Consider the following 12,500-nt stretch of genomic DNA (forward strand, 5'->3'; position numbering starts at 1 on the left):
TACACGGCACGATTGTTTTATTCGGTAGCTCTCTCTCTCTCTCTCTCTCTCTCTCTCTTTCTTCCTCTCTCTCTCTCTCTCTCTTTCTTCCTCTCTCTCTCTCTCTCTTTCTTCCTCTCTCTCTCTTCCTCTCTGCCTCTCTATCTCTCTGTCTCTCTTTCTCTGTGCATTTCTCAATAGATTTGTTCACTTTTAAGCATCTTTCTCGTTCGTTTTTTGGTCCAATTAGCAACAGAACAGCCAGCAATCCACTGTGTCTGTCAATGTTTGTCTTCGTCTCTTCTTATCGTTATCGTGCCTGTTAGATAAGGGTCGCGATGATGATCTTTGGTCTTAGCCTCCCGCGATCTACGTCAGCAGCACGTTGCTTATCCAGATGGTTGCAGGTTACAGGACGATGGCAGCATCACTAACTGTATCGTCGTACCACAGGGAATGGAATTCACCATCGACAGCGATAAGCAGGGGAAGGAGAAGGTTAATGAGCATGTGCCTGGTAAGGAAATGTGCTACCGGAACACTAGGAATGGCCAACACGTGTGCGGGATGCGATGAGAAAGATGGCTCAAGAGAAGGCGGGATGCTATTTTTGTATAATTGAAATTGGCAGACGTAGTGTAGAGACTTGTGACGAAAAAGGAAGATTAGATGGATTGATAAGGGAGCATTACGTGGGATCAAAATGGGATCACTTTGTTACGCACGTGTTTCGTCCACACACACACCAACACACGATCTAACAGGCTATGTTTGCCTGGGCAATAATAAACTAAACACCAAACGGTCGTGATCTGCTGTTTCCTGAAAATCCAATCCATTCAATGCCGTTCCTCCCATGTTGTGTCCTCTGTCCACGAGTGGATCACCATTGTTGAAGTATTTTTAGGAATTAATTACCTAAATTATACGTATTCGGAAAATGTTCAGAGGTTTCGGAAAACAAGAAAAGGGTCACTCGAGCGAATGCAGAACTTTTAAGAATTTATTCACAATCGCGTCCGTTCTAGTTTTGCGGTCGACGGAGAAAGAGGAAGTTCTTTTTCCAGCCTTCTGCGTCGTCAACTTAGCAACCGTCATCGCCGCCTTGTTGGCGTTGCTCGGGTTGTCGTTGCTGCATAACCGCCACATATCTCTTCCCTTTTTTCCATTAACTGCACGCACATGCACAAATATTACTCACAATAACGTTCCAATCTAGCTGCGGACCGGTGAAGGCAGGCCAAGCGCGCATCTTCTGGAACCTGGGCCAATACCCGGCGGTGGCAGTGGCCGGTCTCGGTGATGCGAGCAAGTGGGACGAGCTGGACGAGATCGATGGTGCGAAGGAGAACGTGCGCATAGCGGCGGCGGCCGGTGTGCGGGCACTCGCGGCCAACAAGCTCCCGGAGATCGTGCTGGAAGACCTGGAACATCCGCAGCAGGCGGCCGAGGGTGCCACGTTAGCCAACTACAAGTTCCAGTCGTTCAAGAGCGCCGACAAACGGACCAACCTACCGTCGGTGCGCTTCGCCGATGATGCCACCGGCAAGCAAGACTGGCAACGGGGTGTTATCATTGCCGAGGCGCAAAACTTTGCCAGAGTGTAAGTAGTGTAGTGCATTCTGCGAGTTCTAAATGGTTTTTAACAACTTTCCCCCACTTTCGTTCCCAGTTTGATGGAGACACCGGCCAACCATATGACGCCAACGATTTTCGCTGATACTGTGCGGGAACGATTAGCTGCGGCCGGTGTCGAGGTGCTGGTGCACGATGAAGCGTGGGCCAAGGCAAAGGGTATGGGTTCCTTCCTGTCCGTCACGAACGGTTCCGCTGAGCCGGCACGTTTCCTCGAGCTGACGTACAACGGGTTGGCGAAACCGGACGAACCGTGCGTAGCACTGGTCGGTAAGGGCATCACGTTCGATTCCGGTGGCATCAGCTTGAAACCATCGGCCAACATGGACCAGATGCGGGCCGATATGGGTGGTGCGGCTAATGTCGTGGCCACCTTGCTGGCGCTCGCTCAACTAAAGGCTCCGGTGCACGTGAAAGGGTTCGTACCGCTGTGCGAAAACATGCCCAGCGGTACGGCCACCAAGCCGGGCGATGTGGTGTACGCTATGAATGGCAAGAGCATTTGTGTGGACAACACCGATGCCGAGGGACGCCTCGTGTTGGCCGATGCACTGTGTTATGCTTCATCGTGAGTATCGCCATTCCTTCCTAATCGCAGCTAAACGATCTCGCCGCTAATCGATCTTTCCACTTCGTTTCTTTGTAGCTTCAAACCAAAGTTCATTCTGGACATTGCTACGCTAACGGGTGCAATTAAGGTGGCACTCGGGGATTGTGTGGCCGGTGTGTTTTCCAACAACAACGCCCTGTGGAACGTAATTCACGAGGCGGGCTCGCAGACGGGTGATCGGGTGTGGCGTATGCCACTGTTCAAGCATTACAGCGAGCAGATGTGCGACCATGGCGGGTACGATCTGAACAATCTCGGCAAGGGCAAGGGTGGTGGTTCGTGTACGGCGGCCGCCTTTCTGCGGGAGTTTGTCCCCAAGGGTACGCCCTGGTTGCACGTCGACATTGCCGGCGTGATGGGTGATTGCAGTGATCAGAGCTACACTGGCGCCAAGGGTATGACGGGTCGACCGATGCGTACGCTCGTTGAGTTCGTTACGAAGGCCAGCGGAAGCATCTAAAACAGGCCAGCGGACCCAGTTTGTGTCAGCTACCTCCTCATAGAGTGTTTCCGTCGAGTATCCTCCTTGCTTCGGCAATTGCATTTCTTGTTATGCTACACAACCTTCCCCCAAAAAAACACCGGAAATACCTTCGTGCCATCGAGACACCCAGTACAGTACAGAGCATCACCCGTAAAGATATGCCGTCTTACATTTCCTTCGGAACAATTTGAACCAATGAACGGATGTAGCGATACATTTATTTCCTTTTTTTTAATTTCGTACGTTAATCCCCCGATGCAGATTGATATTGTTGGTAAATAAATAGTCATACATTGCTAGTGGGCATAATTGAATAGAAATGTTAGCTTGCCTTTGGGAAGTGGGAACCGTGTGTCTTTTTAAACCGAAAAGAAAGGATCGTCCACTTCTCCTTCCGCTTCCTTTGCACAGCGTGTTCCTCCATCGAGTTGGCATTTCCCGCCAAACGCATGCGATGCCCGCAGTGACAGCCATAAAGGCGCGCCTGTTGTTTATGTTGTTCGCATCGTTGTCAAGGGCAACCTGGTCGGTTTGCCGCAGTCCTAGCAACCGCCTGTTAAAGCTGACTACTTTGATTCGCTTCATTCGATCCGGGTGTGATGGAGAGAAAAAAGTTCGTCTCCGCTTTCAAAATCAATGGAGTTCCCATTCTGCCTCCTTTGGTAAGTGTCCGACTCATGGAGCTGTGTGTACCGCGGAGATTTAACTTCCATACGCGGTGGGCTTGTGTTTGCAGATTAATGATGAAGTGCGTGCAATGATTAACGATAGCCGGCAAAAGGCGATAGAGGTCGAACGTAGAATTTTACAAAAGCGAAGGGAAGCGGCTGCCGCTGCCGCAGCCGTTGCTACTGGAAACGATCTACAGGATGTGAAAGCGGAAGTAGCGGAAACTTCGCTCGACAGCGAGGACAAAGATGATGATGATGATCCTTTGAAAAAGCCGGAGAATAACAATGAGGACCTACCTCCTGAAATTGTTATCAATCCTACAATCAATGACCACGTCGATTGTGATCAATCTGAACAAACACCACCAGCAGGATCACCATCCGTTGATGAAGCGCCAACGATCAATTGTGAGGCACCACCCGAAGTGATCGCCGAAGAATCGCATAGAGAAGATTCTGTGGAGCCCGAAATCGATCAGCTCAATTCAAGTGATACCGTAACGGAAGGAAACAATGAGCCGTGCGATCCGGAGCCTATCCGCAGGCTATGCTTAACGCGTACCGTCACCCCGACGCTGGATGAGATGCTTCCAGCCGCAGAAGACAACCAGCCGCAGAAGACCTTAGTCCGATGCAACACGTTCGATCTCCAGAAACCCAGCTTCGATTTGAAAATGCTGCAGAACATGCAACACTCTACGCCCGTTGATCGGTCCAAGAGTTTAGGCGGCCTTGATGCGGGCAAGATGCAGCTGGCGGAGCAAATGAAAAAAGTAGCTCTTAATGAACGCTTTTCCCTTAATCCGGTAAAGGGTAAGAATGTCACAAAAGCTTGTGAATCCACTCCTACACTGTGTCCCAAACCAATGGAGTCATCACTGCCTGGTGCTGCAGCAGCGCCAATGAGTAATCTTAAGCCAAAAGCAGTAGAGTCTGTTCCGTTGAAAAAGGTTTCGAAAGGGAAATCCAAATCCCGTTCTGGCCGGAGCAGCAGCAATTGCTCCACCTCGTCCACGTTCACCGTCAATCTGAGCGCGGAAAGCATTTCCAACGTGCTATCGGAGCACGAGAAACGCATGAAGGAACTGATGAAGCGCCAGGAAGAGGAACGTATGCTGCTGGAGAGAAAATTTCGCGAACAAACCGAAGAACTAGTGGCGCTCTGTGCCAAATCCACGATCGATGGAAACCCAGCGGTTTCGGTGGAATCCAACGGTCCAGCTGGTTTAAAAACAAGCTCCACCGTGAGCATGCTATCACTCTGCGATATATCGTTCGATTCGTGCCCCGATACGGATACAGACGCAGCGTATCTTACGTGCAACAACAACGGCACATCGGACGAGTTGTTGAGCGGTGTCGATGGACCGACTGCAACCACCATCGACACAAACGGTAATGGTGGTAGCCACGGACTCCCGTTACAAGATTCCCAACAGAAAGTGCAGCATGCCGCTACCATCATCACTGCCTATGCAAGAGGATACTTAACGCGTCGTCTGTTTCAAACCAGCGAAGTGCAGAGCATCAAACAAACGATCGTCGATATACTAACGTTTATTGTAAGTTCACGCAACGGCCAGGGAGACGATCTCGATGCGTCCCTGCGGCGGAACGCCTTCAAACACATTGCCTTCTGTCTCGATCGTCTGCACGACGTGTTCGTTAACTATACACCGCAGCAGCGAATGCAGATGATCCGGCGCGACCGTTATCTTAAGCGGAAGGAAGCCACGCGTCCACGGACAAATTAAAACCTAATGAACATTGAACACCGCCGCTCATACAGCTCTTGCCCAAAAGGCAACCAAACGAAACGTGTACACTTTTATATAAACGGATGTGTTTCTGTCTCAATCGAGATATATTTATTGACCTTTTCCTTTCGTCCAAATTGGTTCATTCATCTAGTTAAAAGCAGTACACTCTTGGTTCGAACTCTCGTTTTCGCTCTTCAGACCGAAAGCCAGGAGGGCCTAGAGGGGAGGAGAAGGTTTTCTAAAAAGGGAGAGAAGGGGTGCGTCCTATGGGACGAATGCTGAAAGAGAGGTTGAAAGGGTTGTGAGTGGAAAAGGGGATGAAATAGCGGATACACTCGTCTGCCACTGGAGCGTGCGGAGGATAGCGGGAGTAGCGAGCACACATTTTACATTTTCACGACGAAACCGAAACACCGCGCGTTCGCCGCGGTTGCATTTCTACGGTGGACGTCACGCACGTGCCTTAAGTTGGCGCGATTTCTGTTCTTCATCTACGGACTTTAGAACAATTTATACACTTGATAGAGATACTAATAAGCAGTAGAAGGAGAAGAATGAGTAGAGAAAAACCTAATATATAAAAATGCAAACTCAGCGATGCTGGATGCTGGGGGAAGGGGATCGAGTGATGATCGATGCTCGCCGCAGTCTCAATTCTCGCAGGGCAAGGAAATGGGCAAGCGTTATACACAACGAGTAGTAGGTTCCAGGTTCGTGCATGTGGGGCCGTTGTGCGCGTGTGTATGAGTTGGTGTGCAAGTGATCGAATGTGGGGACCGTGACGTAAAGTTTGGCAGGGCAGGGATGATGGTGTTCTACCACTGTACTTCCTTAAAGAATTTTCAATAAAGTTTCCTTTTTACTGCATTTTTACTGTAGTCTCTTGTGGGTTGGAATTCCGCTTAGGGTTGGACTATGGCTTTCGCTCTTCTGCAAATGGAGGCCGCTATACCGGCTGCACCCGTGTACCTAGTAACCTTGCAATAACGGATAGAGAACGAGGTGGAGCGCTAAGCAGCGTAACGCCTGCCGCAGGGGTGACTTCCACCCCGCTTCCCAGCCTCAGGTTAGGGGACCACCGTGAAACTCTGCTGAGACGGACCCACGACCCCGACCTCTGCCACGGCCACGACCTCTACCGCGACCCCTGCCCCGCCCGCGTCACCTTCGACCATCGCCCATGCCCACTAGATCTGCAAAGAGAAGGAATGGAGAAACGGCGTTAGTGATGAACCGCTCGTTGCTTAGCAACGTGTGGTAACCCTAGGACCGATCCGGACAGTTGGCTCACCTATATTGCTAGCCGTTTTCTCCAGATACGCCAGCGGTCCCTGAAGATTAGGCCCCGCACCGGGAGGAAACCCGGGCCCGGGGCCACCTCCTTGCCCTACGCCCCGTGGTACACCACCCTGCTGGAAGAGCTGTGCATTGCCGGCACCCATTGGTAACGATTGCTGCATTTGCTGTTGCATCTGTTGCTGCTGTGCCTGCAATTGCTGCATCTGTTGCTGCTGTTGATGCTGGTTTTGCATCTGTTGCACCTGGGACATGTTCTGAAAAAAAAGGAAGCCAAGGACAGAAAGACAACGATGAGACCAGAATAGTTCACAGTATTGCACAGGAAGTGAGACCCTTACCTGCATCGGAAGACCCATGCCACCGCCCGGCATTATTGCGCCAGGTCCACCACCAGGCGCACCACCGCCCGCAAGATTCCCACGCATTTCGGGCGGTAACGATTGTATCGGTTTGTTGAAGTTCTGCTGATCCGACAGTAGCTGTTTCCAGGTTTCAATTTTCTCATAGTGTTTCCTTATCAGCTCGTCTTTCCGGGCAATCTCTTGCTTGAGGTCAAAGTTTTCCTCCTTCAGCAGCAGGTCCGGTTTCAGTGCCGAGAGCAGGAACCGTTTCTGCAGAAAGAAGGCTTCCATCTGGCGGGCCAGATCAATGAACTTGAGCGTCGTCTGATCGACCTCCACCTTAATTTCATCTTTGTCGATCCCGGTGGCCGATTCTTCCTTCGTGAGTGCGTGTATACAAGACTGAAAGGGGCACCGGAACAGCGTTAGCGATGTGGAACGGGGGCTAGCCGCAACCACTAACCTGAAACGCTTCCTCGAGCTCATCCACCAGATTACCACTTCCGTTCGACGAGGAGGCCATCGTGACCGGGCACTGGGCAGCAGCTGCTTGGACCAGCCGCTAGAACTTATTTTAAACAGGAGTTATGTGGAGAAAGCTATCGATTTGTCTTTGCTGCGCGGATTGTTGTTGTTGTTGTTTGCCAAGGTTGCTAGATCGGGGGCGACTCGCCAGCTGGCTGTCATCCGGATCACGACGAAATTTGAATTTTTTCTCCTTTTTTGCAATTCATCGGTTTTCGATTATCTTAAAATAGCTTTATTTTCATTTTGGTCGTCTTTGGTACGTGACGAATGGTTAGGGAAACTCGCGTTGCTCTATGTAGCACGTCTCCGGTCTTAACTTCGCTTCCCAACATCGAAAGATTGACTATTCCGTCTTCAATTACATCCTCATCTCGTTCCTGTATCGCATGCAGATATCTGTGATACATATCATCCTTTACAACCAACAAACTTCGCGGTTCGATCAGCAAACTCGCTATCCTCCACCGTACCAGTGTGCTGGAGTCTGAACTTTCGCTGTCGCTCTGCTCAAAGTATTCCAACAATGTGTGGGATCCACACGAAATGGTCGTGATGGTGGGATAAAACAGTGGTCCATCTAGATGCGGCATAATGCCTTGGCCCGGTAGATACTCGTTCACCAGGACATGATTCGCTTTCGTGCCCTGATCGAACACGTCCAGCTCGTTAATGCGGTCCACATATCGCCCTAACCAGTCCGGTATACTTTCCGCTATCATTCCTTTCGGATGCGGAATTCCACCGTAGTTGATCAGTCGCCGATTAGTCAGATGGGTCCATTTGGGTTTCGGTGTCCGAGATACTGCTTGCAGTATGCTAGCTTCCTCTTCGGGAGTGATAAAGTTGGGCACATAATACACGGTTGCGGGGCACTGGAATGGACGGACATGGATGGTACAGTTTTGTGGACGTACATTCCACCGGCATTACTTACGCTTTTCACCTCCGACTCTTTCCAATTCATTTGGAACCACAAAGCGCCACAGTTGAAGATAAAAAGCTGCGGGTTGCGGTGGAAGATTTGTAGAAGAAAACGAATTGCGCGATTTGGGCGCCACAACACAACAAACGATTGCCCAACTGTCATCCGAACTGTCACCGCCCAGCCGAAAGGGCGCATCATCGGCTGCTGGGATAGTGAAAAGAAATGTGCTGGTGCTAGAGAATTTAACAAAAAAAACCAAATAATCGATAAAACAGTGACCATGAACCGCAATCAGCAGCCCAACTATCCCGTCATCTATGAGCTGCTGAAACAACTGTGCCGGAATCTCGCCGGGGAACACTCAGGTACGACGGACGCCCGGACGGTGATAACCGCGCCCGCGGCGGCATCTGTTTTGTTTTGTTCGGTTTTCACCCAGCCATCGCAATAATTTTTCCCTTTTTGGGCATCCGTTTTACAGACGAAGTGCTGAAAGTGGTAACGCAGCTCATCAGCCACAAACCGAATTCGATCGTTGCTTCCGGCAGCTCCTCGATCGCCGCCAGTGAATCCTCCATCGTAGCCCGCATCAACCGTCGGTTAGCTTCCCGGAGCCAGGCCAGTGTGACCGTGTTCAGTGGGTTCTACGAGCAGTTGATTTCGATCGTAAGTAGGCGACGATCGCTTCGACGGAATGCCCCGTTCTAATCGCCTTTGTGTGCCTTTGTAGACCGAAAGCAGACAGCGGGCACCGATTTTGGAGTTTCTGCTGAACCTTTCCGAGGCTGATAAATGTGCGGGAGCAAGCGCATTGCAGATTGATCTGCGCCACGATACAGGCAGTGTTGGAGGAGGCCCCCTGGAGAATGCGATCAGTAAGCTAAGCCTCGATTCCGGCATCGGTAGCGCTCGCACGATGTATCCGGTGAGCGTGAGCAACGGAACGATTGTTACCAATGGCAACGAGGCTGGTGTTACCGCTGGCAACGAGCTGGAGGAAAGTATGATCCAGGATGTCATCTACGCGTGCACCGGTATCGAAGGCAAGTACCTTCGGAAGAACATTGTGACGGGCGAGTTTAAGCTCGATCACGTCGCGGGCCGCAATCTCGATACGTGCGATGCTGGAATGCTGCTGCGTTTGGCCGAGGTGGGCTATTTCTACAACAAAACCGCAAAGTTCACGGACCCGAAAAGTGACTCCTACCTAACGGGAAGCTTCGGTCAAGGGTACATTACGGCCCTGCTAAAAGAGCTGACCAACTATTACGGATTGATTGCGAATCTCCAGGAAGCGCTCAACAGCCGGTCCGAGCGGATGACGCTGATGCGGGTAATGGTTTGGTTGGTGGAACCGATGGAACGTCTCCAGTGGCTGTCGGTGATATCCGAGGCCTGTCGCGAGAAGAAGGGCGGTGAGCTGGCGTCCGCTGTGCACAAATTCATCTGGCACGGTGACCCGATGGTACGGACAATGTCCCGTGAATTGCTGCAGTACGCTTGCATTCCGCTCCAACAAATGCTTACGCAGTGGCTGACGGATGGAAAGATAGTCGATCCAAACTGCGAGTTTTTCATCGAAAAGATGACCGAAGTCTGCTACAATCGGTTGTGGCACGATCAGTTCCGGCTACGGCCAAAAATGGTGCCATCGTTCATCTCGGATGCGCTCGCCCATCAGATACTGGTGATTGGGAAAAGCATAAACTTTCTGCGCGAAATCTGCAAAGACCGAGCACCGGTACGGGAGCGGACGGATCTGAGTAAATGCCTCAGCGAGCATCTGGAGTATCTGTACAGTCCGCACAACAACACGGAGCTACACGTGCTGATCGACAGTGTGTATCTGAAAACGTCGAAACGCGTGCTCGACATCGTGCTCGGTCCCCATCGGCTGTTCGATCATCTGAAAGCGATGCGCGACTATTTGCTACTCGGTCAGGGCCATTTTGCGGATCTGCTGATGGAGTATCTAAAGGAAGAGCTCGATCGACCGGCGAAAGATATTGGCCAGCAGGAGCTCTTTATGACCGTAGCGGAGGCGGTACGCAAATCTTCCTGTGAACAAGAGGACCCGGAGGTGCTGAATTATCTCGATGTCTACTTCCTCTGCCCATACGAGGGCGATACGGGCTGGGATGTGTTCTGCTTGACGTACAAGGTGCAGGAACCACTCGGTACCCTTTTCCAGCCGGTGCAGAGCTCCTACCGGGCCTTGTTCAAACAGCTGTGGAACATGAAACGGTTCGAGTACATCCTGTCCAGCATCTGGCGTAATCAGATGCTGGGAGCACGCTGCTACAAGCCCATCGCGTCCGACATTGGCGTTATTATGCAGCACCTGCAGACCTACTGTGCCAAGATGACGAACCTCATCTCGCAGATGCAGTATTACATCCTGTTCGAGGTCATCGAATGCTCCTGGGTGCAGTTTAGTGCACGCGTGGCGCAGGCGAAGGCACTCGATGATGTGCTGGAAGCGCACGAAAAATTCCTCCAGCGCATCAGGATCGGCATATTTATTGACGATTCCACACACATACTAACCACCTCGCTAGAGGAAATCTTCAATTCGGTTCGCGAGCTGGACGAGTGGCAGTTGAACTTCTTCGACCTGTGCAATCGCGAGCTGGATTCGCGTAAGGCTTTCGAGGATCACATCCGCGAAAGTGAAGCAACCGGCACGTACGGTGTAACGGCTGAGCGTACGCTGGAGCGGGACGAGGAGCGGCAACAGTTTGAGCATCAGCTTATGCTCTGCCAGAAATCGATCATCATGATCGGTTCCAAGTACGAGAACTCGGTGCACCAGTTCCTGTACAAGCTGGCCAGCTCACCGACGGAGTCATTGCCACAGCTGTGCATGCGGTTGGACTACAACGAGTACTACAAACACCGGGATGCACGTCTCAGCTCGACGTTGACCTTCCAGCATTTGCGCAAAAGTATGGGCGGTAATTTCGGACGCAAATGATCGAGCGTGCCTGGCGGCTGCATAAGGAAGTCCAATCCGAACCAACCGCAACCGGTGGTGGCCCCACTGGTGCTAGCACGACCGAGCAAATCGAAAACTATCCTAAACTCGTTTCTCCGGCAGCGTGCGCAAGGACACTACGGCTGTTGTGAGTTGATGTAGGGCGAGTTGACGCGTCGGCAAGAGCTTATCCTGGATTACTAACATCAAGTAGCACTGGTGCCAAACTCGCGTTCCCGTTGAATTTGCATAAATTATCAGTAAAAAATAAACTTGCAGAGGAAACCCAACGATTTAACGGCTTTTGGTTGCACCGCGTATATGGAAACCTTGGGCAGGATGTTTTTCTGTTTGACATTTGGGTTTTGCCGTGAAAGGAAAACAACGATTACGTGAGCCGTAGGTACACACATTCTGCACGGTATTTTGTGAGGATTTTGCGATTTAAACCATCGGGATTTTCCACATTCTTTCAACGACAGACTAATCCAGAGTCAGCTGTCCCCGTTTGGCGGTCCTTGAGCGCAAAAATGGCAGCTTCAGCACAGGCAAGCCGCGGGCTCACCGCACTGTTCAAGCGCGGCTGGAACGAGATTCCCGAGGTCGTCGGATCATCGGTAATTGCCCTGATCGGTATCGGGCTGAGTGTGGTCGGCCTTACCAACTACTACCGCAAGGATGCCGATAACCGCCGCTACAAGCTCACGTACGTCGTGATGCGCCCCGACGATCCACGGGCAGCCAAAATTCGCAAGGACTAGGTCCTCTGCGTCTTCGGACAAACAAGCGGTGGCGCGAGTATTCGTAATAAATTCAGTTTTCTGATGCGTAAATCTTAAATCAAACGATCGATAGGGTTACGTTTTATTTATTTTACATTATTACAACACACGCGAAGGACTACAGTTTGGTTCATTGGATGCGTGCCCGGCGAACGGATTCTATTTTGTCCAGTAAAATCTGCTTGGCTTCGAGATCTTCCTTGTTCAGCCGGTCCCGTTCTTCCTCCAGTCCCGTCATGAACTTATCGCTGCAATCGCCGCAAGAGCCCGAATTGTGTGTTAACAAGAGATGTTGAAGATGCCGATTGTGTCTCGTTCTTACCGATTGTAAAATGCCACTCCAAATCCTAGTAAAATGCTTCCGAAAATGACCGGAAACCGGAGCACGGATCCAGCGGGATGAGACATTTTTTTGCCGATGGCGCCCGCGAAGGGGACGAAAACAAAACACGAAAAATTGGCCAGTCCAAGAATGGTGGACACTGTGCGGCACTGTGTGGTACTTCACATAG

General features: G+C 51.2%; 7 protein-coding genes across 9 annotated transcripts in view; 5 read left to right on the top strand and 2 right to left on the bottom strand.

Annotated features, from left to right (window-relative positions):
• LOC126579160 (uncharacterized) overlaps nt 1-68 on the top strand; it is a 7,894-nt gene extending 7,826 nt beyond the window's left edge. For both annotated transcript variants that reach the window (XR_007608423.1, XM_050242507.1), the window contains one exon: nt 1-68. This exon is cut by the window's left edge. The gene's annotated coding sequence lies outside the window, so the exon portion shown is untranslated.
• Nucleotides 69-435: 367 nt separating this feature from the next.
• Nucleotides 436-2,684, top strand: LOC126575027 (cytosol aminopeptidase-like). The gene is made up of 4 exons (XM_050235513.1): nt 436-539; nt 1,199-1,582; nt 1,652-2,182; nt 2,261-2,684. Exons 1-4 carry the CDS (start codon nt 436-438, stop codon nt 2,682-2,684), a joined length of 1,443 nt encoding a protein of 480 aa, XP_050091470.1.
• A 621-nt stretch (nt 2,685-3,305) lies between these two features.
• Nucleotides 3,306-5,162, top strand: LOC126570886 (uncharacterized). Its single transcript, XM_050228966.1, has 2 exons — nt 3,306-3,370; nt 3,445-5,162. Exons 1-2 carry the CDS (start codon nt 3,308-3,310, stop codon nt 5,131-5,133), a joined length of 1,752 nt encoding a protein of 583 aa, XP_050084923.1. The 5' UTR covers nt 3,306-3,307; the 3' UTR covers nt 5,134-5,162.
• A 62-nt stretch (nt 5,163-5,224) lies between these two features.
• Nucleotides 5,225-7,305, bottom strand: LOC126570887 (mediator of RNA polymerase II transcription subunit 28). Its single transcript, XM_050228967.1, has 4 exons — nt 7,243-7,305; nt 6,777-7,181; nt 6,431-6,692; nt 5,225-6,332 (listed from the first exon to the last, which is right to left on the bottom strand). Exons 1-4 carry the CDS (start codon nt 7,300-7,302, stop codon nt 6,301-6,303), a joined length of 759 nt encoding a protein of 252 aa, XP_050084924.1. The 5' UTR covers nt 7,303-7,305; the 3' UTR covers nt 5,225-6,300.
• A 217-nt stretch (nt 7,306-7,522) lies between these two features.
• Nucleotides 7,523-8,383, bottom strand: LOC126570181 (alpha-ketoglutarate-dependent dioxygenase alkB homolog 6). The gene is made up of 2 exons (XM_050227743.1): nt 8,242-8,383; nt 7,523-8,179 (listed from the first exon to the last, which is right to left on the bottom strand). The coding sequence occupies exons 1-2, from the start codon at nt 8,269-8,271 to the stop codon at nt 7,529-7,531; spliced, it is 681 nt and encodes a 226-aa protein (XP_050083700.1). The 5' UTR covers nt 8,272-8,383; the 3' UTR covers nt 7,523-7,528.
• Nucleotides 8,384-8,426: 43 nt separating this feature from the next.
• Nucleotides 8,427-11,494, top strand: LOC126570180 (gamma-tubulin complex component 3). The gene is made up of 3 exons (XM_050227742.1): nt 8,427-8,597; nt 8,714-8,898; nt 8,963-11,494. Exons 1-3 carry the CDS (start codon nt 8,513-8,515, stop codon nt 11,204-11,206), a joined length of 2,514 nt encoding a protein of 837 aa, XP_050083699.1. The 5' UTR covers nt 8,427-8,512; the 3' UTR covers nt 11,207-11,494.
• Nucleotides 11,495-11,528: 34 nt separating this feature from the next.
• Nucleotides 11,529-12,051, top strand: LOC126581376 (uncharacterized). Of its 2 annotated transcripts, none has more exons than XM_050244977.1 (2): nt 11,529-11,605; nt 11,689-12,051. In XM_050244977.1, the coding sequence occupies exon 2, from the start codon at nt 11,737-11,739 to the stop codon at nt 11,965-11,967; it is 231 nt and encodes a 76-aa protein (XP_050100934.1). In that variant the 5' UTR covers nt 11,529-11,605; nt 11,689-11,736; the 3' UTR covers nt 11,968-12,051. The 2 variants fall into 2 exon arrangements, with proteins under 2 accessions (XP_050100934.1, XP_050100933.1); XM_050244976.1 differs by having other exon boundaries at nt 11,556-11,609.
• Nucleotides 12,052-12,500: the final 449 nt, after the last annotated feature.

This window comes from Anopheles aquasalis, chromosome 2 (assembly GCF_943734665.1).
Source record: "Anopheles aquasalis chromosome 2, idAnoAquaMG_Q_19, whole genome shotgun sequence".
Lineage (NCBI taxonomy): Eukaryota > Metazoa > Arthropoda > Insecta > Diptera > Culicidae > Anopheles > Anopheles aquasalis.

Excerpts from the sequence above, each read along its gene's own strand:
- LOC126570181 (XM_050227743.1), bottom strand. The coding sequence starts at position 8,271 with ATGAATTGGAAAGAGTCGGAGGTGAAAAGC. Across the intron at positions 8,180-8,241 it reads AAGAGTCGGAGGTGAAAAGC|TGCCCCGCAACCGTGTATTA; the intron begins GTAAGTAATGCC and ends CGTCCATTCCAG.
- LOC126575027 (XM_050235513.1), top strand. The coding sequence starts at position 436 with ATGGAATTCACCATCGACAGCGATAAGCAGGGGAAGGAGAAGGTTAAT. Across the intron at positions 1,583-1,651 it reads GCGCAAAACTTTGCCAGAGT|TTTGATGGAGACACCGGCCA; the intron begins GTAAGTAGTGTA and ends TTTCGTTCCCAG. Across the intron at positions 2,183-2,260 it reads GCACTGTGTTATGCTTCATC|CTTCAAACCAAAGTTCATTC; the intron begins GTGAGTATCGCC and ends GTTTCTTTGTAG.
- LOC126570180 (XM_050227742.1), top strand. The coding sequence starts at position 8,513 with ATGAACCGCAATCAGCAGCCCAACTATCCCGTCATCTATGAGCTGCTG. Across the intron at positions 8,598-8,713 it reads TCTCGCCGGGGAACACTCAG|ACGAAGTGCTGAAAGTGGTA; the intron begins GTACGACGGACG and ends TCCGTTTTACAG. Across the intron at positions 8,899-8,962 it reads ACGAGCAGTTGATTTCGATC|ACCGAAAGCAGACAGCGGGC; the intron begins GTAAGTAGGCGA and ends GTGCCTTTGTAG.
- LOC126570886 (XM_050228966.1), top strand. The coding sequence starts at position 3,308 with ATGGAGAGAAAAAAGTTCGTCTCCGCTTTCAAAATCAATGGAGTTCCC. Across the intron at positions 3,371-3,444 it reads TTCCCATTCTGCCTCCTTTG|ATTAATGATGAAGTGCGTGC; the intron begins GTAAGTGTCCGA and ends TTGTGTTTGCAG.
- LOC126581376 (XM_050244977.1), top strand. The coding sequence starts at position 11,737 with ATGGCAGCTTCAGCACAGGCAAGCCGCGGGCTCACCGCACTGTTCAAG.
- LOC126570887 (XM_050228967.1), bottom strand. The coding sequence starts at position 7,302 with ATGGCCTCCTCGTCGAACGGAAGTGGTAATCTGGTGGATGAGCTCGAG. Across the intron at positions 6,693-6,776 it reads GCATGGGTCTTCCGATGCAG|AACATGTCCCAGGTGCAACA; the intron begins GTAAGGGTCTCA and ends CTTTTTTTTCAG. Across the intron at positions 6,333-6,430 it reads GAAAACGGCTAGCAATATAG|ATCTAGTGGGCATGGGCGAT; the intron begins GTGAGCCAACTG and ends TTCTCTTTGCAG.